The 25,760-nt window shown below is 37.7% G+C and overlaps 1 protein-coding gene and 1 long non-coding RNA gene across 2 annotated transcripts in view; one reads left to right on the top strand and one right to left on the bottom strand.

The window, feature by feature from the left end:
* The window catches only part of AGBL3 (AGBL carboxypeptidase 3), a 51,473-nt gene that overhangs the window by 19,717 nt on the left and 5,996 nt on the right, over nt 1-25,760 (top strand). Inside the window, exons 8-15 of the mRNA XM_046020118.1 lie at nt 2,802-2,964; nt 4,109-4,235; nt 6,230-6,330; nt 6,560-6,672; nt 7,545-7,611; nt 13,276-13,362; nt 16,380-16,437; nt 17,704-17,775. Of these exons, the coding sequence (XP_045876074.1) occupies nt 2,802-2,964; nt 4,109-4,235; nt 6,230-6,330; nt 6,560-6,672; nt 7,545-7,611; nt 13,276-13,362; nt 16,380-16,437; nt 17,704-17,775 (788 nt within the window). The remainder of the gene's footprint in view (nt 1-2,801; nt 2,965-4,108; nt 4,236-6,229; nt 6,331-6,559; nt 6,673-7,544; nt 7,612-13,275; nt 13,363-16,379; nt 16,438-17,703; nt 17,776-25,760) is intronic.
* The window catches only part of LOC123951427, a 34,465-nt gene continuing 23,045 nt past the window's right edge, over nt 14,341-25,760 (bottom strand). The window contains exon 3 of the long non-coding RNA XR_006820469.1: nt 14,341-14,607. This is a non-coding gene — a long non-coding RNA (uncharacterized LOC123951427). The remainder of the gene's footprint in view (nt 14,608-25,760) is intronic.

The following is a 25,760-nucleotide window of genomic DNA, read 5'->3' as shown; positions in this document are numbered from 1 at the left end:
CTCCAGGATTCCCTGCAATTATCTGAGAAATGTTAAGTGATAAAAAAAACAAAAAATCCACCCATGACTTCCTTATGTATCTGAGGATGGCAAACAACAAAAAGACAGTGAAGTGCAATGTGGTATCCTAGACTGGATTCTGGAACAGAAAAGGTATTAGCGGCAAAACTAGCAAAGTCCAAATAAGATTGGGAGTTTAGTTCCTAGTGATGTACCAATGTTGGTTTCTTCGTTTTTGAACACTGTACCATGGTTATTGAATTTGTTAGGGAAAATGGAGTGAGGTATATATGGAAACACTCTTACTATTTTTTGCACATTTTCTGTAATCTAAAATTATTCCAAAAAAATTTTTATATATATGGAAACTGATTAGAAATATCTATATCTACTTAGTGCTCTTTGACTTTAAGGGTCCCTGGTCCAATACAAGATGGATTATAGGCCAAGGCCCTTTGGCTTGTCTCTATGGAAAATACTTTAAATGTCTCCATTCTCAGATTGCCTTGTAAGAAGGTTAAGGTAGGAATCCATTCAATTAGTTTCAGAAAGACTTCCAAGAAAGAAAACTACCTTAATGCAATTAATCATAGTTAGGTAAGTAGAATAAAAAGTCACATGTGTGGGAAGACAAGCAGCTAAGATTTAGTATATTTAAAGAATATGAGAATTAAAAAAAGAATATGAGAATAAAGAAAGAGTGGATTTTAGTGTGGGATGCTTAGTATAAGATACTTAGACTATCTTAACCTGTGGGTAAGAAAAAAGACCCAAGCCATTTCTCAGGCGATTTAAATTCATGTAAAATCAGACCCTTTGGAAGTAATGAGATATCTTTGGGAATTACTGAGAAGTTTATTCTGATTTACATGTAAGAAACTGAAAGATCATTAAAACTGGGGAAATGCCAGCTAAAAAATGTTCAGCATATTTCATATTTAAGGCCCTAACACGATAATCTTGCTTTATAATCCACTTCTAAAAACTTAAAATGATATTTTAGTGGCTTTATGTCAGTCTTATATTATCAATTAGAACTTACTGGGCACCAAATAAAAGGGCAGTCAATTAATACATGTAACAGACCTCACTTTGGGATTTCACTGTAGTTTAAAGGAGTATTCTTTAAAATATTTTATTTATTTGATAGAGAGAAATCACAACTAGGCAGAGAGGCAGGCAGAGAGAGAGGAGGAAGCAGGATCCCTGCGGAGCAGAGAGCCTGATGTGGGGCTCGATCCCAGGACCCTGGGATCATGACCTGAGCCGAAGGCAGAGGCTTTAACCCACTGAGCCACCCAGGTGCCCCTAAAGGAGTATTCTTAATAGAAGCTATGCTTTGAATATTTTGATTTTAGGTTTTAATGTTTTTGTTATGAAAGTAATACATTTCATATTACTACAAATACCATTGCTAACATTTTTGTATTTATCCTTCCAGATATAACAAATAGTGTATGTAATATTGGTTAAGTAATATAATGCATAAAGTTTAGAAATATGAAAAAAGGCATAACCCATCATCCTACCACCTTAATACCACCACTTTTTTTTTTTACCTTTTTAAAGCCTCTCTGTTAGTTCTTTTTTTTTTTTTTTTTTTTTTTTTTATTTGTCAGAAAGAGAGAGCACAAGTAGGCAAAGTGGCAGGCAGAGGCAGCGAGAGAAGCAGGTTCCCCACTAAGCAGGGAGCCCAATGCAGGACTTGATCCCAGGGTCCTGGGATCATGACCTGAGCTGAAGGCAGCGGCTTAACCGACTGAGCCACCGAGGCATCCCTAGTTATTTTCACCAATCAGTTTGGGGGCTTATTTTATTTTTTTAAGATTTTATTTATTTATATGTCAGAGAGAGAGCCTGGCAGGCAGAGGGAGAAGGAGAAAGCTCCCCAGCAAGGAGCTGGATATGGGACTCAGTCCCAGGACACTGGGATCATGACCTGCGCCAAAGGCAGATGATTAACTGACTGAGCCTCCCAAGCACCTCTGGGGGCTTATTTTTTATTGCTGGAATATTGATCATATGCCTAAGTTATACAAGCTAAGAATTGTGCTCCTACGAAATGTGTAATAATTTCCTTATTTATTAGAAATTTACTAGAAAAAAATTCAAATTTTGGTACCATTTTTCTCACTTTAATCAAGGGTCGTATAATAATTGGTTCAGCACCAGGTTGTCAGGTTCTCAATTTTTAACAAATATTTGGATACTTGGGGGTACAGCACTGTTCTAGATGATTTGAAGCATTTCTTACTCTTAACAAGATTAAGTATCAAAAATATGAAGACTTTCCAAGGCGAGTCTCAAGCAAATGGTACCAGTATTATGTGCTATAGGACTTCAAAAAAAGAAAAACCTGTGGCCTTCACTAGTTAGGAAGTGAGACATGAAGTCAGCCTTGGGGAATGAGGGGCAGTATTTGCACTCATGGAAATGAAGAGAGAAGGTATTGGAGTCAGGAAGAGTCTCTGCGAAAGCTAATGGGCAAAGTAGGAGTGAGCTGTTTCCTTTGTACGATGGAAAACCAGAATAATAAAGCAGAGGGATCCCGTTGGAGAGTCTTGGGAGCAAGGCAAATTTTGTCCTTGTAATGGAAGGTAAGCATTCATATTTTATATATAGCTAATGGGAAATCATTATAGATGTCTTAAAATTGTTACTAATATACGGTCAGGATAAGAGAAAGAAAGAAAGGATACAAGAAATTCTATTTATTTGGATAGTAGACTTGTAAATCCATAGAAAAATGCAGAGATAAAATTTAGTAACTGCTTGTAACTTATTCTTTTTTTTCTCGGTAGATTGATGGAGAAACGAGAGGTTATTTTATATTGTGACCTTCATGGCCATAGTAGAAAAGAGAACATCTTCATGTATGGCTGTGATGGTAGCGACAGATGTAAGGCATTGTACTTACAGCAACGGATCTTTCCACTTATGCTGAGCAAAAATTGTCCAGATAAAGTAAGATCATTTAAGATTTTTTACTTTTTCTTTGTTACATGTTGTCCACCTGAGACTGCAGAATAGATCACCTTATTCGGTAAATTGCTTTTTTATTGAGTTCTTTTGAATGGCTTATACAATTGACCATAAAAAAGCAACTATGTGGAATGTTTAGTGACCAATAATTTGAAATGTGAAGGAAAAAATGTGCCTTATCCTACCACTATACCTAATGATAAAAGACTGTTTTCCTCCCAAGGTCAGGTACAAGGCCAGGGTAGCCACCCTTACACCTTCTTATTCAGCCTTGTGCTGGAGGTTCTAAGTGCTGAAAGGCAAGAGAAAGAAAGAAAAGGCAGACACTTCGGAATAAAGGGAACATGATTGCCTTCATAGAAAACCCAAAGTAATGCACAAAAATCCCTCCTAGAACTAACAAGTGAGTTTAGCAATTTCCTACCTGACAAGGTCTCCCCTCAGAAATGAACTACATTTCTGTATACTCACACGGAACAGTTGGAAACCAAAACTGAGAATGGTACCATTTACTGTAGCTTCAAAATGAATACTTGTGACTGCAAAGAAATAAGGGAGTTTTTTAGAGGTGATGGAATTGTCCTATATCCTGATTTGCGATAGCGGCTACACAAATCTATACATGTGTCAAAGTCCTAGAATGCAACACAATGTAATTTTATTGTAAATTTTTAAAATTGCAAAAACTTTTAGAGACTAACGTTATAACAGTCTTTCAGGAGAGCTTTCCAGTGATTGAGCTTGTGAAAATAAAGCATCCTTGTCTTATTCAAAACATCTACATTAATCTTTATTCCTAAACATATTTAAGCCCTTTCCTATAAGTTTTTTAAAGTATAAGAGCTTATCCCAACAGTATCAAGAATTAATCAATGGTTTTTGAATGCATATGTTACACATAAAAAGGAAAATTTATTGCCAGCGTTTTCAAATCTGTACTTCTGAGAAATGTAAATATGTCATCCTTAAACTGAGTTATCTCCTCTGGTTTGGAAATAAAAGCAGCCCCTGAAGCTTCAGAGAGAATTACTGCATATGCACTACTTTCTCATTTTCACCCTACTTCCTGAGAAAGACATTGTACTCAGGAAAACACATTTTCTCATTTTTATTTGCTTCTTTTTAGTTTTCATTCTCAGCTTGCAAATTTAATGTTCAGAAGAGCAAAGAGGGCACAGGAAGGGTAGTAATGTGGAAAATGGGAATCAGGAACAGCTTTACCATGGAGGCTACTTTTTGTGGATCTACCCTGGGTAAGACCAAGTGTTCTCATTCACGGCTCTCAGAGCTTTACGACAAGGAAACTTCTTTTTTTCCTCAAGATTTTATTTATGTATTTGACAGAGACACAGTGAGCGAGGGAAGACAAGCAGGGTGAGTCGGGGAGGGAGAAGCAGGCTTCCTGCTGAGCAGGGAGCCCTATGTGGGGCTCAGTCCCAGGACCCTGGGAACATGACCTGAGCCAAAGGCAGATGCTTAACAGCTGAGCCACCCAGGTGCCCCTAAAGAAACCCTTTTTAATGTGATATTAATAATGTGGATAATGTGATAGTGGGCACTTCTTCCCACTTACATGCATGCCGGTGTCCAATCGCTTCTATATATAGGATGAACAGACTATACCACTCTGTGTATCTCCATCTCACCATTTCCCTTTGCTTAGGAAACGAAGTGTTAGACTATAGCTAGAATACCCAGTTGGTTATTTAATGATCTAATCTTTACTTTTACTTTTAAGAAGGAGTCCTTACAGATGACTCAGGATTTCAAGAAAGAGCAATGCTCATGCTTAAAATACCAGGATAGAGGGGCACCTGGGTGGCTCAGTGGGTTAAGCCGCTGCCTTCGGCTCAGGTCATGGTCTCAGGTCCTGGGATTGAGCCCCGCATCGGACTCTTTGCTCATCGGGGAGCCTGCTTCTCTCTCTCTCTGCCTGCCTCTCTGCCTACTTGTGATCTCTGTCAAATAAATAAATAAAATCTTTAAAAAAAAAAAAAGGATAGAAATGTTTTTGATGGATTTGCTATTTACAAGTCAAAGTAGGGGCGCCTGGGTGGCTCAGTGGGTTAAGCCTCTGCCTTTGGCTCAGGTCATGATCCCAGGGTCCTGGGATTGAGCCCCGCATCAGGCTCTCTGCTCAGTGGGGAGCCTGCTTCCTCCTCTCTCTCTGCCTGCCCCTGCCTACTTGTGATCTCTCTCTCGGTCAAATAAATAAATAAAATCTTTTAAAAAACAAAACAAGTCAATGTAGACTGGCCGTGTTGGGGGTTCTTTGAGAAAGTAAATATATATTTTAATGGAAGTACTTGGTTCCTTTAAAAATAAAAGCATGCTCTCTAGTCACATTTAAGAAATCTTTTTTAAAAAGATTTTATTTATTTATTTGACAGATCACAAGTAGGCAGAGAGGCAGGCAGAGAGAGAGGGGGAAGCAGGATCCCTGCTGAGCAGAGAGCCCAATGTGGGGCTCGATTCCCAAACCCTGAGACCATGACCTGAGCCCAAGGCAGAGGCTTAACCCACTGGGCCACCCAGGCACCCCTCATTTAAGAAATCTTTTTTTTTTTTTTCAAGATTTTATTTATTTAGTTGACAGAGATCACAAGTAGAGAGGCAGGCAGACGGGGAGAGGGAAGCAGGCTCCCTGCTGAGCAGAGAGCCCCGATGTGGGGCTCCATCCCAGGACCCTGAGATCATGACCTGAGCCGAAGGCAGAGGCTTAACCCACTGAGCCACCCAGGTGCCCCTAAGAAATCTTTTAGTCACATCTAATTTACCCTTAGAATACTCCATATTAAGAAAATTGTTACATTTTTAGAAAATTTATTGATTCAAAGGAAAGCGCTAGAAATCCACACATATATTTTCTGTCTTTTAAAGCACCTTGAAACTGATATAACACTATCTATGATGATGAAAACATTAAAATATTTACCCAAGTTTTTCACTAAGTGATTAGGAATGTGTTTATAACTGGTAACCAAGTATTCCATAATTTTTTACTCAATTTTCTTCTGCCTTACAACATAGACTATTATGTGTTAACTTCCATCCAGATGTGGAGAGAGAAGGAGGGAAAGCAGTAAACTGTTAAATGACCTGCCCCAGAGAAGAAAATCCAAAGGACAGGATATAGATCATATCAGATGTTGTTTATTTATACTTTCTGTTTTACAATTTAGGCCCACCTGTTAAGGACAAATGATTAGCTCATCCTCAATGGTGGATAAACTTATTAATGTTTTAGGTAATAAACGGGGCACTCATTTCAACACAAAAGACTTGGAGTCAATGGGATATCATTTTTGTGATTCTCTCTTGGACTATTGTGATCCAGACCGAACCAAGGTAAGCAAAGTCCATTTGGTAATGGATCAAACTCAAGTTTATGAGATAACATAACCTAAGGGCCTATGGCAGTTTTTGTTTTGTTTTGTTTTGTTTTAATATCCTAACAGTGTTTGAGGTTTCTGGTACTTGATGTCCCCATAGCTATTGTTCCAGGTGTCTATCAATATTCAATTCATTTAATTAGGAAATAGAGTTAATTTAGGATTAATTTGACATTTTCCCCTAGTATTATCAGTGCCTGAAAGAATTAGAAGAAATGGAAAAACATATAAACTTGGAAAAAATCCTTGAGGATTCAGATACTTCTCTGAAAGAAATGACTCTGGATCTAGACTCGAGGTAAGCCAAGATGGCGGATAGAACATAATTTGTTGTGCTGTGTTTCTGTGCTCTTTATAGTAACAGGAGGATATAAAATTCTCAGTCTCAACTGAAAACCCCAACTGTAGGTAGAGGAAAATTTTTTCCACACATTTTACTTTGCTCCAACTTCATTAAGACTTCAGTTATTGACTTGAGTAATATTAACTGAGCACCTATTATGTCCTATACATGAAAGACATACTCAAATTGTTTTTAATGCTGACATTACCCACAGAGAATTGACACATTTATAGAGATGCCACATACATACTCTAAATCAGCAAATAATGCAAATTTAATGCAAAGGAAATGTTGTTGGAAGAATGAAGGGTGCTAATTTTGTACAGTTTCCTATAAGAAAAACAGAACAAATGTTTGATTCTTTTCCTTTATTTATAAATTTTCAGACTTTTATTAGTGCCCCTGCACCTCCAGAAGTGACTAATAAGTTTTTGTGGCAGGAAAGTATCATTTTGAACTCATGGATTTGTTTCTATTTTATGTGTTCCAATTTCAGTCATTTTTCTTCTAATACTCTGAGATGCCTAGAACTATGACATCTACACTTTGTAATATTTACAAATTTATTTGTAATGTTTACCTTTGTAAACATTCTTCTTACAATTAGAACATTTCTACCATTCCAATAATATGGTAAAAACAACAGCTAAAAGTTTAAAATGCCGCCTAAGTATTGTTGTTTATTATTATTTTTTAATATTCATAATATAGATCAAATTAATAAATTGATCATTGTAAATTTTAATAAATATAATTATAAATATGAATAGTAATGAAAATAACATAATAATTATTATATCAAAGTTATTTATTATTATATTTTGCAGTAGCCGAGGCTCTGACAGTTCAGAATCCAATGAGTCTCAGACTTATCTTCTCAAGTTGACTTCTCAGGTATGATTAAGAATCTCTGCCTATGGTATGGATATATGAATAGGTACTCTCCTAATTGTGACTAACAATCAGACAAAAATATGCCTGCAGTTATGTAATTATTGTATAGCAGTAATTGTTACTTCCTGATTATGTGACATATCTCTAAATCATGGAATTTTCTATCCTTAGAATTTGTAAACCCTTACTCTAAAGATCCAGAGAACGAGGGGTGCCTGGGTGGCTCAGTGGGTTAAGCCGCTGCCTTCGGCTCAGGTCATGATCTCGGGGTCCTGGGATCGAGTCCCGCATCGGGCTCTCTGCTCGGCGGGGAGCCTGCTTCCCTCTCTCTCTCTCTGTGCCTGCCTCTCTATCTACTTGTGATCTCTCTCTGTCAAATAAATAAATAAAATCTTTAAAAAAAAAAAAAAAATCCAGAGAACGAGCTTCTCAAAAGCCACACCACCTGTAAATGAGAGTTAACATGAGTAGCATAACATACATCACCTGACTGCAAACTCAATGTCCATTTATTCTTTTATTTAACAACTATATATTGAGCTTCAGCTATGTGTTGGGGATAGAGCAGTGAAAAAAAATGAGACAAAAATCTTCTTTCATTGCTTTTATTCTAGTTGGTGGAAATAAAGAAATGATGAGAAATAAGTAAAATATTTGCTGTATCAGGTCATGGTCAGTGCCTAAGGAGGAAATTAGAAGGAGGAGGAGGAGGAGGGAGTTCAGGTGGTGTTACGTACTGAATGTTTATGCCCCCACCAAATACACAGGTTGAAACCCTGACCCTCAATGTGACGGTACTGGGAGGTGACTAAGACAAATGACCAGGACAGACTTGGTCTGTCTTGTACCGAGTGTGGGATGCTGCTGTAACAAGTACCTAAAAATGTGGTGCTGGCTTTGGAACTGGATAATGGGTAGAGGCTGGTAGAGTTCTGAAGTGCATGTTACAAACCGCGGCTATTGCCATGAAGGAACTTCCGAAGGCGACTCTGGTGAGGGCTCAGAAAGGAAAGAAGGAGCTATGGTGAGTGCCGTGAAGTGTGTAAACCTGGCGATTCACAGACCTGTATCCCTGGAAATAAAAATACACTGTATGTTTATAAAAAAATAAAAAATAGATAAATTTTTTAAAAAGGAAAGAGGGGGAGCAAGTTTCCATCTTCTTAAAGAATGCACAAATAATCATGTACAGAAGCTTGGTAAAATATGAATATTAAGGGTAATTTTCATGAAGTCTCAGAAACAAACATGTTACTGGCTAATGGAGAAATTTTTAATCCTGACTATAAAATGGTAAAGAATTAGGCTGAATTGTGTTTGTGTTCTGTTGTTTTATGGATAGAACTTATGAGGGATAAGAACTTGTGAGTGATAAAATTGGATATTTAGCTGAAAAGATTTCTTTGTAAAGTGTTGAAGAGCAGCTTGATTCCTCCTGACCGCTTATAGTGAAATACAAGGAGAGAGAAGAAGGAATTGTTAAGCCAAGAGGAACCAGAGGGTGAAGATTTAAGAAATTCTCAGCCTGCAATATTACAAAAAATAGGAACATGTGTTCAGAAGAGAATAGTAAGGGTGTGGAGATCACCTGATTGTTAAGCAGGTTAGTGTGTGTGTGAACCGCAGAACTAATCTAATCAGCCACCCCATCAGGAAAACTGCCAGTTTGAACTAAAGTGGTCAGAGAGGACAGAATGAAGGAAAGGTTTACAGTATGGTACCACAGATCTATTTGCAAAAGCGCAATGTTCTGCAAGACAAGAAAAAAAAAACAAAGGTAACTAAGAGATCATCCAGGCTACCACCTAGATTTCAACAAGCTAGAGGATAAATGGCCTTTAATAGAGGCCATGGAGCCACAGGCCGCATCACGGGCAGTGCCCTCACAGAGAGCCGCACAGGAGCAGCACCCCACCAAGCTGCAGGGCGATGTTGCCACCCTAGTGGGTCCAGACGGCAGAGCATTGAGCCAGAGAGGATGAGTGTTGAGCCCTAAGATCTTGTTGAGTTTGCCTTGCCAGATTTTGAGTTTATTTGGAATCCATTGCCCTCTTTTTCTTTTCTGACTCCCCCTTTGGGAATGTCTGCCCTGTGCTATCCCACCGCTGTATTTTGGAAACATAACTTGGAATGGGATGGGTTGGAATGAGTGTATTTTTCATGAGAGAAGGACTTGAATTTGGAGAGCCCAGGGACAGAATGCTATACCTGAATATTTCTATCTCCCCCAAATTCATATGTTGACATTATAATGCCCAATATAATAGTGCTAGAGGGTGGGCCCTTTGGGAGGTGATTAGGTCATGAGGGCAGAGCTCTCCGGATGATTCAGTACCTTATAAAAGAGGCTCCAGAGAGATCCCTAACCCTTTCTACCACATAAAGATACAATAGGAGGTCTGCGACCCAAAAGAGACCACTCAACTGACCATATTGCCATAATGGTCTCAACCTTTCCCCTGCAGAACTATGAGAAATAAATTTCCTTTATTCTAAGCCAACCACTCTGTGGTATTTTGTGATAGCAGCTGAATGGAATAAGACAGATGTATTAGTTTTCTATTCTGAGTAACAAATCACCACAAGCAGCAGCTTAAAACTTTGCAGATACTTATTATCCCACTGTTTCTGTGAGGCAGGGTTTCGGGAGTGGCTTTGCTGGATGCTTCTGTCTAAGGTCTCTCAAAAGAGTGCAGTGAAGGTGTTGGTCAAGCTATGGTTTCACTGAAGGCCTGACTGAGGGAGGATACACTTTTAATCACGCTTACGTAACTGTTGACAAAATTCAGTTCTTCGGAGGCTGTTGGGCTAAGGACCTCAGTCCCTTATTGGCTGTTGACCTTCAGGGTCACATCCAATAAATCATGGCCAAATTCAGGGTTGTCAGTTTCATCCTTTGTTTTTATTTTTCCTAAGACTTTTATCCTTTTAGGCTTACATTTAGGTCCTTATCTATTTTGAGTTAATTTTTTATTTGGTATTTGGTTAAGGGTCCAATTTCATTCTTTTCCAAGAGGATATCCAGTTTTCTGAGCACCATCTGTTGAAAAGACTGTCTTTTCCCCCATTGAATGGTCCTGGAGCCCTTCTCAAAAACCATCTGATCATTTCTGCAATGATTTATTTATGGGCTCTTTATTCTTTCTCTTTGGTCTATATGTCTGTCTTTATGCCAATACCACACAGTTTTGATTACTATAGGATTGTGGTAAATTTTGAAATCAGAGAGTACAAGCCTTCCAGTTTTGTTCCTATTTGGAGTCCCTTGAAGATCCATATGAATATTAGGATGGATTTTTCTATTTCTGCAAAAAAAAAAAAGTCATTGGGATTTTGGTAAGGATTGGATTAAATCCATAGCCTACTTTGGGTAATACTGATATTTTAATAATATTAAAGCTTCCACTTGATGAACAAGAGATACAATTTAATCAATTTTATCTTTAATTTCTTTCAGCAGTGTATTGTAATTTTCATTATATAGTTCTTTCACCTTGATTAATTTGTAAGTATTTTATTCTTTTTGATGCTATTGTACATGGAATTTTTTGTAATTTTCTTTTCAAATTATTCTTTGTGTATAAAAATGCAATTGATTTTTCTGTGTTGACTTTGTATCCTCCTACATTGCTGATTTATTAGTTCAAACAGGTTTTTTATGGATTTCTTTAGGGTTTTTAAAATATAAGATCATGTCATCTACACAGATCATTTTCTTATTTTCCCATTGCACTGCCTTTTCTTCAGTTTTCATGCTTAATTGCTCTGACTAGAACTTCCAGTATTGTGTTGAATAGAAGTGATAAAAACAAACATCCTTGGCTTATTCCTGATCTTAAAGGAAATTCTTTTAGTCTTCACCATTGAACACAATGTTAGCTGTAGGTTTTTCGTACATGGCTTTTATTGTGTTGAGGTAGTTTCTTTGTATGCCTTGTTTATTGGGATTTTTTTTTTAATGGTGAAAGGGTGTTGAATTTTGTCAATTGCCTTTTCTGCATGAATTGAGATAATCATGTGGTGTTTTACATTGATCGACTTGGTATGTTGAGCCATCCTTGCATTCAGGAATAATTCCTATTTGGTCACTGTGTACAATCCTTTTAATATGCTGCTGAATTTAATTTGCTAGTCTTTTGTTGAGGATTGTTTGCATTAATTTTCATAAGAGATGCTGGTCTTTGATTTTTCTTGTAGTGTCTGTCTGGCTTTAGTAGTAGAATAATACTGGCCTCATAGAATGAGTTAGTAGAGTTCCCTCCTCTTCAGTTTTTTAGAAAAGTTTGAGAAGGACTGGTGTTAGTTCCTCTTTAAATGTTTGTTAGAATTCTCCCATGAAGGCATCAAGTCTAGGGTTTGTTGTTCTTGCGGAGGGATTTTTTATACAGATGCAACCTCCTTACTAGTTATTCATCTGTTCATATTTTCTATCTCTTTGTAATATAGTCTTGCTAGGTTTTGTGCTTCTAGGAATTTGTTCTTTCATCTAGGTTATCTAATTTGTTGGTATATAACAAATATAGTCCTAATAGATTTTAAAAGATAGCTGTCTTACAAAGTATCTTCTCTGATCACAACAGGATGAAACAGCATTAATAACTTTTTTCCTTAAATGTATTAATCTCTTAAATTATATGGGGAAAAGTGCTCTTTAAAACCATTGTTACAAAAATAAACTAGCTTTTATAATTCCCCATGTTGTTACCTTGAGATCTTTATTTCTCTCTACAGATTCATGTTAGTTTCCAGTGTGTTTTCATTTCACCTTACAGGATGCCCTTGAACTTTTCTTGCAGGATGTGTCTGGTGGTCACAAAGAAAAGCTGAGAGAGTTCATCTGGGAATATCTTAATTTTTTTCCTAGCTTTTGAAGGACAAATATGCCATCTTTTAAGCACTTTGAATATGTTGGTGCATTATCTTTTGGCCTCCAAATTTTCTGATGAGAAATCTAATAAATTTTTTTTAAGATTTATTTATCTTAGAAAGACAGAGCGTGCAAGAGGAGGGGCAGAGGGAAAGAATCTTCAAACAGACTCTGTGCTGAGCATGGAGTCTGACACAGAGCTCAGTTTCATGACCCTAAAATCATGACTTGAGCTGAAACCAAGTGTCTGAGGCTTAACCAACTGAGCCACCCTGGTGCCCTGAGAAATCTAATAATCTTTTTGCATATTATTGCATGTAATAATTTGCTTTTCTCTTGCTACTTTCAAGATTCTCTATCTTTGAAAGTTTGATTATAATGTATCTCATCATAGGCTTCTGAGTTCATCTTGGAGTTCATTGAGCTTGGATATTTACATTCATGTCTTTCATCAAATTCAGGAAGTTTTCAGACATTATTTCTTCACTTAGTGGCATTTCTGGGTTGCTGGTTTCTCCAGCTCTAAAGCTGGGATGTCTGAAGCGAAAACAAAACACAGGATCTACTCACCATCCTGCTACTCCTCTGCTCCTGAGGTCCCTAACCAGTCTGCCACCTTCTTTCCAATTTTTGGAGCCTCTTATGTTTAATATTTATATAATACCCAGGATTTTTAGCTGTACTTAGAATAATAGAACTGGAAGTCTATTCAAGATAGTTTTATATCTGCATATATACAGATATATATGGTCTTTGATGTGTTAAATATTAATTTTAAATATGACCCTTTTATTTAGATAAAAAACAAGAAAAAACACCTGAAAACAAAGAAGGAAAGAAATTCTACCATAGCAAGTCATCAGAACACCAGAGAAGAGCAACAGGTACACACTGATCTGGTTATGAACAGTTTTTTGAAAAAACGGTAGCAGGAGAATGGCAAGTCATTTCTTGTTACACTTCCCATACCCTAATTCTCCTCCCGCCCAGGAAAAGTGAATGATTAAAACTTTGCTCATATTATTTTCTCTTTATAAAAACACAAAAGAACTTTGACAGATAAGAGGTGGGTTTTATTAAGGTACTGTATTTAAATCACTTAGTTTACTCTGAAAAGTATTTGAGGCATCTTACAAAGATACATCGAGGATAGAAATTAAAACTAAGAAAGCTAATTAAGGTGAAGAAAAATTAAATGGCAGTACAAAGGTGTAGGAATAGACAATGTTGCAATATCGATTCCATCATGACAGCATGAGGAGCTCTGCAGATCCATTCATCCAGCAAAAATTGGTGATACTAACACACACATACACACACACACAAAACCATTTAAAGTTTCTGAAAGTTGTCCTAAGGGCAAACAGCAAATGAAAAAACATCTATTTGTGAAAATCTACTAAAACTTGATAAAAAGAAAACGTCAAGAGCCTGTGGTATTTGAATCAAGATCTTCCCTACCCCGCAGTGCGGCCAAGAACACGGGGCCCCCTCTCTCCACAGATGCCAGTCCGAGGGCTATCTTCCCAAGGAGGGCAGGGCATCAGTATTTCATATCCTGCCTCCAGCTCCCTGTTGTTGAGGTTCCAGGTGAGTGCAGCCAACAGGTGGGGGCCCCTTCTTCTACCCAGGCCCCATTCATGAGACAGATTCTGCTGGGAATGCCGCATTACATATTTTGGCTCCAACTGCCCTTGCCTTGGCTTGTAAAATGGTGATTCCACCCTGGAAGTGGCCAATGCAGAAGACCTGAGGCTACTGCCCTCTTTCCACCTGCAGCTCAGCAACTAAAGTAGGTGTCACTGAGAGAAGAGTGCCACTGCCCCCCCCCCCGCCTCCCCCAGATCCAGAGACACTCAGGTCAGAAATTTTGCCTTTGGGGAGAACCAGACAAAAACAAATAGCGTTTTTTAAGAACTTTTTATTTTGAAAGAATTACATAGTCACAGGAAGTTGCAAAGAAATGTATGCACAGGAGCTCTGCTGCAGCCTTTACTTCTCCAGCGTTAACATCCTGCAGACATTATACCTTATCGATGCCGTGAGCCTGACGCCGATGCACTCCGCAGGGTGCACGCACGCGTTTGTGTGCAGTAGTCCTCATACATTCTTAATTCTAGTCTCGTACACTGTTAAGAATAATATTGGATATTTTACAATGATACCTTTTTTTTGTTTGTAAATTTTGCAATCTAAGCAACATGAGTATGCTTGGGAAAGGGCCAAGATTACTAAAAAATTTCAGTAAACAAACTCTCTAATCAGTATCAGTGTGTTAACTCATTTGCAGAACTCAATAACCAAAGTTAGATTTTGTTTGTGGGATTGTTTATTGTTTTGTATGTAGATTTTGTGAGACACATATATATTTACTTCTCAATGGGGCTCGATGTGGAGCACAATGTGGGACTCAATCCCAGGACCCTGGGATCATGACCTCAGCCAAAGGCAGACACTTAACTGGCCACCCAGGACCGCCTATTTTTAAGTTATTTTAAAGTATCCTAGTTAACTCTATTTCCTACCAGGTCATTCTCAATAATTGATTTGGAAAACTTTCTGCAAAACAGTTATGGATTACCGTGGTTAAAATTAGGAGATCATGGTCATAAGGACACTGGCCTGGTGATTTTCTGCAGGATGAATGTGGTAGTTTATTGCTTACATCATCATTTCAATTCAAGGAAAGAGGGCTAAAAATGACAGGGTTCATCAAATCAAGTCTTATAACAAGTGAATTTCTCCAGCCTAATTTTACCTCTTATCTCTCCAAATTCTCGTGATTATATAATATTGCTGTTTTTAACTTTGTATATTTTTTCTAGAATATTTCCTTTCTCTGTGCCTTTAATAATTAAGTTTTTATTTTTATACTTTCATTTTCATAATGATCATGTCAAATTTTTTGCTGCCAATTTTATCTGCAAAGAACGGAAGTTTAGTTTTTAACTCTTTCATAGTCCACTTTTCAACATGTTAACATGCATAACATGTTGGCCAAAAAATGTTGATTATTTCAATATTTTTTTCCTTTCCGTTGCCCTTTTGGAAAATTCTCTATAATATCCACATAGCACAGATGCAGAAACAAAAGTTTGGAAACAAACTTTTTGAACAAAGTTTGGTCACATGATTTATAGACTATTCAGGATTTGTTGTCATAATTCTACGGTGTTTTATGTCTCATTTAGGCTAGCTGGGTCATTACAACTTTTTCAAGGTAGAAAGCAATGTCATGTGCATGCTCTTACTTACTCTGGACTTTGACAAGCTATGAAAAAGTGTTTTTTATCTTTTTTACACAAGGATAGTTTTGTAATCAATTAACACTTTCACACAATTTTATATATTTTTACTCATTTCATATTCTTAGCTACATCTTTTTTCTCATTTAAATGAGATTGTAAGCATACATTTCTTGTCTCTCATTGTAAATAAATTCTATATGAAGTAAAAAAGATTTTTAACTCCCTTTAGTAGCCAAAATATCAGTATTTTCTTCTCATTGCTGTAGGAGAAAAGTGGTGTTGTGAAAGGTATTAAGAGGTTCTTATTTGGGGCGCCTGGGTGGCTCAGTGGGTTAAAGCCTCTGCCTTCGGCTCAGGTCATGATCCCAGGGTCCTGGGATGGAGCCCCGCATTGGGCTCTCTGCTCCGCAGGGAGCCTGCTTCCTCCTCTCTCTCTGCCTGCCTCTCTGCCTACTTGTGATCTCTCTCTGTCAAATAAATAAAATATTAAAAAAAAAAGAGGTTCTTATTTAAGAGGCATTTTTGTCTACTCTAAACCTATGATAAAATGAGAAATGTTGAAAACTGCTAAACCAAGGATGATACAGGAAATATACTGCATTTTCATATTTATAACATAGCATTGTTTTCCTTTTGGTCCTGTGTTCCATTAGGCGTGTGATAAAGGACATTTACTGCAAAGACAGAGAGAATCAAATTCTGAAGTGAAAGGTAATGTTCTGCTTCTAAACGATTCATTCATTCAACAAACACTTTTTTGTGCCACGTCTTTGAGGTTGCCAGTGTGTTTGGTGCTAGGGATATGAAGTAAATGACACCATTTCTTACTCCCAGAAGCTCATTTTTAAAAGGGGGAGAAAAACAAGTAAACAGATTGACTGCAGTGTTACGGGTGCAATGCCAGTATTCTAGACTGGGCTCCTGGAGAGCACAGAGAAAGGAGTGGTCAACTACACTGGAGGGTTGGAGTGAGTGGCCATGAACTTGATGGATATCTCTGATTTGAGAGGTTTTTCCCTAAACAGAATATAGGGATTTTAGGTTTAAAAAAAACCTCATTTCTTAACTTAATAGAGGATGAGCTCAGGAGAGAAAATTCTGGGCTATTCATTTACTTCTACTGGAATCTGCTAAGTTGGATATGAATTTGACTCTCTATCTGCATTACTATTCATTTATACCACACTTACTTCCAAAAAAGGATTTGAGAGAACCTAATTAAAAATATATGTACATATATATATATATATATATATATATATATATATATATATATCCATTTAGTTTATGATCTAGCAGGCTAACTAGAAATAGAAATGGGAATAATAACCACATCAAGGAAAGGGGGAAATTCTATTATAACTAAATGGTTTATTGACTTGAAATTTAACTACTCTTTCTCATAGTGATCATACAAGAAAATCACTTTTAATATATAACTTTAATATAGTCTTCTATTGAAATTTAGTATCAAAAATTAGAACTGAAAAGCCCATTTTAGACCTTTTTCTATGTCTGAGCACATATACTCCATGTTAATTAACCACAGAATGTTTGTGTTGTTTTGCAACCTACATTGTTATTTAAAATTACAGTATATTATAAACTTCTTCATGTTATTAAATGGTAGCAAAGTATTCCATTGTATTAGTGAATCTTAAATTTACCTACCTCCCTTGTTAAACTTTTCTTTTGCTTCTTTTCTGTTATAATAATGAAGACCTTATAACTCTACTAGTATACATTCTTATTTATGATAGACTCCTAGAAAGGAATTGCTGACCCAAAGGGTATGAACATTTTTTAGACTTTAACGATAAAGAGCAAAAATGCAACAATAATTCATATGTGAGAACTGTTTGTATTATTGAGCTAAACTATTTACATGTTCTAGCCTTTTTGTTTAAAAAAAAATATGAAGTAGAAAAGATTGAAATTATTTTCATGCTACTAATGATCTTTTGTCATCTTTTCTAGATATAAAGCCAAATGTATCAAATGATTGTATATTGGATTATTTCAGAAGATCATTCCCTAATCAAGGTTTGGGTGAGTAAACTAGGAATATAGACAGTAATTCCTAGTTTCCTAGCAGTGTTGAAGTTGGCAGAGTCCTTTTTTTTTTTTTTTTTTTCTTTTTAAGATTTTATTTATTTATTTGACAGAGAGATACAGGGAAACAGAGAACACAAGCAGGAGCAGAGGGAGAGGGAAAAGCAGGATCCCCACTGAGCAGGGAGCCCAATGTGGGGTTTGATCCCAAGACCCTGGGATCATAACCTGAGCGGAAGCCAGAAGTTTAATGACTGAGCCACCCAGGCGCCCCACAGGACTTCCATTAGCACCCCAAAAATCACATTTAAATGCCACATCCCTTTATTCTCTTTCAATATGGAATAGCCACTTAGCCTTTCTTTGTCATGCACAGCCCTGGCATTTTTGAAGGTCATGGGCTTGTTGTCTTATACAATGTTTGGTTTTAAAGTTTTAATGCACTCAAGAATTACCTGGGAATTTATGGAAACCCCAGCTTCTGATTCTGAGGTGGTCTTTGTTGTTAGTCCCTGAATCACATTTTTCTAAGATACTTGATAATTCTGATGTTGGCAATTTGCAGGTCCTACCTAGTGACTTGACACTTTAGGAGCTATCTTGAGAGATAGTGAAAGCCCAGACGGTTAGGACCTAGCCCCTCAAACCTTTCTTCATCCTGCATAGCTTTCTTTCAATACTGTTCTGTTCAAAAGAAAAAGATTTTTTTGACAACCACTGGCTATAGCCTAGAAACCAGGTTCTATAACATGGCGTACTAGACTTCCAGTGAACTGGCTCCTGACTACCTCCCCAGTTTTACCTCTTGCCATCCTCTGCCTTTCACTTTTAGACCCAGCAAAGATGATCTTCTTGTAACCTCAGAATACGTCCGTCTTACCACTGTGCTTTTTCTCCTGTTGTCTTCTCTGCCTGAAACATAATTCTCCCTCTCCTTAACTAGATTAGCTACTCATCATTTAAGAAGTAGTTATCAAATTTTAGTAGGGCTCATAGAGAGTTCATTTTAAGAAGAGTTGGAAAGATTGAGTGATACCGACGTGCACAAACAGCTCTGCTTTTTCAGAAAACAGGACCAAGTCCAGCCTGGAAATCTCAGGGAATGTTTTCTTGAGAGAATTGATCCTTAAATTGTTTAGCAGAGGGCAGAGAGTCACTTCCTTGAATTCTTACCAAAAAAAAAAAAAAAAATGGGGGGGAGGCATCAGTGGTTTTGTGATTTTGTATGTAAATTCTTTCCTTACTTGAGATATAATATGTCTGGGACTAGAAATAACTCACTCAGAGCCTTTTGACTTGTCATCTCTTACCAATATTTATTCTCCCCTTTCCAGAGAGAATAAAACTCTATATGATAGAAAGACAAAAGCAACTTAGCTGAGGGATTCTGCTTTGTCATCCTTCAGGATGATGATTATTAAAATAATCCCAGCAGGGGCGCCTGGGTGGTTCAGTGGGTTAAGTGACTGCCTTTGGCTCAGGTCATGATCCCAGAATCCCTGGTTCCCGGGATCGAGTCCCACATCAGGCTCCCAACTCCATGAGGAGTCTGCTGCTCCCTCCTCCATGAGGAGTCTGCTGCTCCCTCTAACCTTCTCCCCTGTCATTCTCTCTCTCACTCTCTATTAAATAAATAAATAAAATCTTAAATACATAAATAAATAAATAAAATAATCCCAGCAGAACAGACTATATATATATATTTTTTTTTGCCAAGATCTGAATCTATTAAGAATTAAGACAAAAAGACAAAATACCAACAAACTGAATCCCATATTAAAAGGATTATACACAATGACAAAACAGAATTTATCCCAGAAATGCGAGACTGATTTAACATATGAGAAAATTAAACAATGTAGACTTCCAGGGAAGATGGTGGAGTACGAGGATCCTATGATCACCTCATCCCAAAGACAGAGCTAGGTAACACCTGCATCATTGTAAATAACCCACAAAGTGACCCAAAGACTGCAGAACAGACTCATCATAGCTAAGAGGAGAGTAGGAAGGGCAGAGATGAGGTCGGGAGCTAAATGGACCAGTGGGACTCTTCGCTATAGGGAGGAATGCCACAAATATGGAAAGGAAAGAGTATCAGACCTGCACAACAAGAACCCCAGGCCTGGAGAACCTGAAAGAAAACAAGAGGGGCATAATTTTGAGAGTTCTTACAATTGGCGGAGCTTAATACCTGGAAATTTAAAATTCAGTGGGCTCAACTCCTGGGAGAGCCAGGAGGGCAACAGAAAACTTCAGTCCCCCCTCTTAAAGAAACAGCACAACACACAGCCCCACTGAGATACAGCATGAACACAGCAATTTGAAAAACACATGGGGCATATAGGAGGGAGATTTGTTTAATCATCTCAGAGTGTGTTTTAGAGGGGCAGGGATCTTTGGGAGACTTCTCCAGAAATAAAAGAGCTAGCAGGTGCCATTTCCCTACCCCACACATCAGCCTAGATACGTGGATACCTGTGGGACACAGTAGAGTGCCAACACTCATGACCTAACTTGCTAACAGTGTGCCCCACCCCCACATTCTCTTTCAGACGCACCCCTCCAAGCAGTCCTCAGCTCCACGCTGTCTCCCACAGCAGACCTGCACAAACCTCCTAACCCCCCGTGAACTGCCCCTCCCATATACCACTGGGAAGAACCCACCTAAGGCAGTTCCACAGGCCTGGAAGGGTGCATGCAGCTATGAGAGACCAGCACCATTCCAAAGTGACTCCCTCACACACCAGTCCACCTGCAGCCCTAGCAGTAGGCTGGGGCAGACATGTAGTCTGACAGCAGGTCACACCCACCAACCAAAGCTTCTCAGACAACACAGGAAAAGTGCCCAGCAGGTTGGTGCTTACAGTATCTCTGGCAAATGCTTAGTTTGACTCCAGCTCAAGCCAAAGCAGTCCCTGATTAGCACTGACAACACAGGATCAAAATCCTACCCACATTAGGCAAAGAGAGCCAATGCCGATGACTGGACTGGAGGCAAAAGTGGCTCAACCACAAAAGATGAGATGCCCCTTAAGCACCAGGTTCTGGTGAGCAGGGGACATTGCATTATAGGGCACCACAGAACCTCTTCTTCACAGGCCACTACTTTGGAAAGTAGGAGACGCAGCTGACTTTCCTAACACCTAGAAACAGAAACTGAGAATTTGGTTCCAAATGAAAGAAAAGGACAGAATCACAGCAAGAGAGCTAAACAAAATGGAGATGAGTAAATGCTTGATAGAATATTTAAAGTAATGGTCACAAAGATACTCACTGGACTTGTGAAAAGAGTGGAGGACCCCAGTGATGCCCTAAACAAAGAGATAGAAAGCCAATCAGAGATGAAGAACTCAATAACTGAAATTAAAAATATGTTAGTTGGAAAAAACAGTAGACTAGATGAAACAGAAGAGTGGATCAGCATCCTGGAGAATAGTAATGGAAAGCAATCAAGCTGAATGAGAGAGAAAAACATAATAAAAATTGAAATTAGACTAAGAGAACTCAGCGACACCGTCAGGTCTAATAATATTTGCATTATAGGACTTCATAAGGAGAAGAGTGAGAAATGGGAGCAGAAAATATATTTTAAGAAATATCTGAAAACTTCCCAAATCTGGGAAAGGAAACAAAAATCCAGGTCCAGCAGGCTCAGAAAGACCCCAACAAAATCAACCCAAGGAGCTCCACACCAAGAGACAGAGTAATAAAATAGCAAAAAGATGTGATAACAAGAGAATTTTAAAAGTAGCAAGAGAAAAAAATAATTACATACAAAGGAAACCCCATAAGGCTACTAGCTGATTTTTCAGCAGAAACTTTGCAGGCCAGAAGAGATTGTCATACTATATTCAAAGTGCTAAGACGACAAAATAATACTCTAGCAGCCAATAATAGTCTACCCAGCAAGGCCATCATTCACAATAAAAGGAGAAAGAGTTTCCCAAATAAAAGTTAAAGGAGTACATGATCCCAAAGCCAGCCTCACAAGAAATGCTAAAGGGGAGTCTATGAGGGAAAGGAAAGACCATAAGTGGAGTAAGAAAGTAGGAAGCACAAAAGCAATAAAATCAGTATCTATAAAAAATCAGTCAAGGATTTCACTAAATGAAAGAATGTAAAACATGACACCATATACCTAGAATGGAAGGAGAGGAGTAAAGAATGAGTTCAAACTTAAGCAATTATGAATTTAATATAGACTGGCATATATATAAGATGTTATATTCAAAACTGACAGTAACCACAAATCAAAAATCAGTGATACACAAAAAATAAAGGAATCCAGGTATATCACTAAAGAAAGCCAGCAAATCATGTGAGAAGAGAGTAAAAGAAGAAAGGAATGGAGAAGAACTACAAAATCAACCATAAAACAAGAAAAAAAATGGCAATAAGTACACACCTATCAATAATCACTTTGAATGTAAATGGACTATATGCTCCAATCAAAAGACATAGGGTGACAGAATGAATAAAAAGCAAGACCCATCTATATGCTGCCTATAAGAGATTTGTTTAGACCTAAACATACATGCACACTGAAAGCGAAGGAATGGAAAATATTTATCATGCAAATGGAAGTGAAAAGAAAGCTGAGGTAGCAATAGTTACATCAGAAAAAAATATGCTTCAAAATAAACAAAATATACTTCAAAACAAGAGACAAAGAAGACATTACATAATCATCAAGGAAACATACAACAAGAAGTTATAACATTTATAAATATTTATACACACAACAGATACATAAAGCCGCTAGTAACAAACCTAAAGGAAGTGATTAAGAGTAATACAATAATAGGGGTGCCTGGGTGGCTCAGTGGGTTAAAGCCTCTGCCTTCAGCTCAGGTCATGATCCCAGAGTCCTGGGATCGAGCCCCGCATTGGGCTCTCTGCTCAGCGGGGAGCCTGCTTTCTCTTCTGTCTCTGCCTGCCTCTCTTCCTACTTGTCTGTCAAATAAGTAAATAAAATCTTTTAAAAAAATAAAAATTTAAAAAGAGTAATACAATAATAGTAGGGGACTTGAACCACCCCACTTATATCAATGGATAGATCATCCAAACAAACAGAAGGTCAACAAAAACACAGTGGCTTTGAATGACACATTGGACCAGACGGATCTAACAGAAGCAGAACATTCCATCCTGAAACAGCAGAATACACATTTGACAAAGTCCAACATTAATTCAAGATAAAAGCCTTCCACAAAGTAGATTGAGAAGGAACATACTTCAAAATAATAAAGGCCATATATTTAAAAACCAACAGCTAACATCATACGCAATGGTTAAAAACTAAGAGCTTTCCCCCTAAGATCAGGAACAAGGATATCCACTCTTACCACTGTTATTCAACATAGTACAGGAAGTCCTAGCAATCAAGACAACAAAAAGAAGTAAGAAGCATCCAGATTTGTAAGGAAGAAGTAAAACTTCCACTATTTGCAAATGACATGATACCACATATAGAAAACCCTAAATACTCCACCAAAAAACTGCTAAAACTGATGAGTGAATTCAGCAAGGTCTCAGGATACAAAATCAATATAGAGAAATTTGTTGCATTTCTATACACTAATAATAAAGCAATAGAAAGAAAAATTTAAAAAATCCCACTTATAATTTCACCAAAAATTATAGAAAAACTAGGAATAAACTTAACCAAGGATGTGAAAGATCTGTATTCTGAAAACTATAAAACATTGGTGAAAGAAACTGAAGATAACACAAATGGAAAGATATTCCATGCTCATGGATTGGGAGAGAAAATATGGTTAAAATGTCCATACTACCCAAAGCAATCTACAGATTTGATGCAATCCCTATCAAAATACTGACATCATTTTTAATAGAATTTGATCAAATAACACTAACATCTGTGCAGACCCACGAAAGACCCTGAATAGCCAAAGTCATCTTGAAAAAGAACAAGAGTAGAGGTATCACAATCCCCGATTTCAAGATATGCTGCAAAACAAGAAATCAAAACAGTATGATATGGGCACAAAAATAGATCAGAATAGAGGGCCCTAAACACACACACACACAATTATTTGGTCAATTAATCTTTGATGAAGGAGGCAAGAATATGCAATAAGAAAATGGCAGTCTCTTCCCACTGGTGTTGGGAAAAGTGGACAGCTACATGCAAAAGAATGAACCTGGACCGCCTTCTTAAACCATACAGAAAAATAAACTCAAAATGGAGTAAGGTCTTAAATGTGAGATCTGAAATCATAAAAAGCCTACACTAAGAGAGCATAGGCAGTAATTTCTTTGACATTGGCTATGGCAACATTTTGCTACATATGTCTCCTAAGGCAAAGGAAACGAAAGCAAAAATAAACTATTGAGACTACATGAAAATAAAAAGATTTTGCACAGCAAAGGAAATAATCCAGAAAACTGAAGGACAACCTACTGAATGGGAGAAGATATCTGCAAATGGCATAGCTGATAAACAGTATCTAGAATATATAAAGAACTAATACAACTCAACACCCAAAAAAACAAATAATCCAGTTAAAAATGGGCCAAAGACATGAACAGACATTTCTCCAAAGAAGACGTACAGATGGTCAATAAGCACATGGAAAGATATTCAACATCACTCCTCGTCAGCGAAATGTAACTTAAAACCACAATGAGATATCTCCTCGTACCTATCAGAATGGCTAAAATCAAGAACATAAGAAACAACAGGTGTTCGTGAGGATGAAGAGAATGGGGAACCTTCGTGCACTGTTGGTGGGAATGCAAGCTGGTGTGGCCACTGTGGAAAACAGTATGGAGATCCTCAAAAAATTAAAAAGAGAATTACCGTATGTTCTAGTAACTCCACTACTAGCATTTACCCAAAGAATACAAGAACACTAATTCGAAAAGATCTGTGCACCCCAGTGTTTATTGCAGCATTATTTACAATAGACTTGCACCTACAAGATGTCTATCATTGTTGCCAGCCATAGAAAAGCCATCAAAATGTTGGCTCTGCCATTAAATCACATTTTCAAGATGTGGGAAAAGAAGAACATCCTCTAATTTGGAAATAGTTTGAAGATGAGAATGTGGGGAAACACTACAGTAAAATAATTTATATGCTGTTTCTCTAAAACTGTTCGAAGATCTTTGAAGAAGCACCATGGACTGTAGAAAAGGATTCATTGCACCTGAACTATTTGGTATTGTGTGTAGGTTATGACAAAAACTCATACAGTGGGGGGGGAAATGACATTTAGGGGAAGAAAGACGGCCTCAAAACCCAAAGATACGTTACCTAAAGGGGCAGCCAAATGAAACCGCCAGGAAAACTGTAATTTATTTGAAATCCACCTTCAGATTACCTCCGTGCTTTATAAACATTTTCCCTGAGAAAGAAATTTAACATACGGTGACAGTCGGGGTGTTTCAAAGGGTCTAAAAACAATGGACATTTCATGGGGCGCCTGGGTGGCTCAGTGGGTTAAGCCTCTGCTTTCGGCTCAGGTCATGATCCCAGGATCCTGGGACTGAGCCCCATATCGGGCTCTCTGCTCGGCAGGGAGCCTGCTTCCCCCTCTCTCTGCCTGCCTCTCTGCCTACTTGTGATCTCTCTCTGTCAAATAAATAAATAAAATCTTTTTTAAAATAAATAAATACATAAAAACAATGGACATTTCAGAAATGCAGCACCTACATGATGAATTTAAAGAAGCAGATGGCCTGAATGCCAGAAAGCTAATCTACTAAAAACAAGCTTGGGTAGTTTTAGAGAGATGGAAACTAATTCCTTACAAGTCCAAAAACCTGCTGCTGCTAATAACTAAAATCATATTCCATACTCAGGTCTGTCTGTTGATGGGGTCTCTAGCTTGATGTCATTGCACTGGACCGCCACCAGGGGCCAGTGTAAAAGTGAGCTCGGTAAGAGGAGAGGGCAAGTCAGGTCTCTGAATGTGCTCAGTGTTAATAACACTACATAAAGGAGGAACTTCCTA

The sequence above is a fragment of the Meles meles genome, chromosome 10, assembly GCF_922984935.1.
Source record: "Meles meles chromosome 10, mMelMel3.1 paternal haplotype, whole genome shotgun sequence".
Classification (NCBI taxonomy): Eukaryota; Metazoa; Chordata; class Mammalia; order Carnivora; family Mustelidae; genus Meles; species Meles meles.
This window is presented reverse-complemented; position numbering and strand designations above follow the sequence as displayed.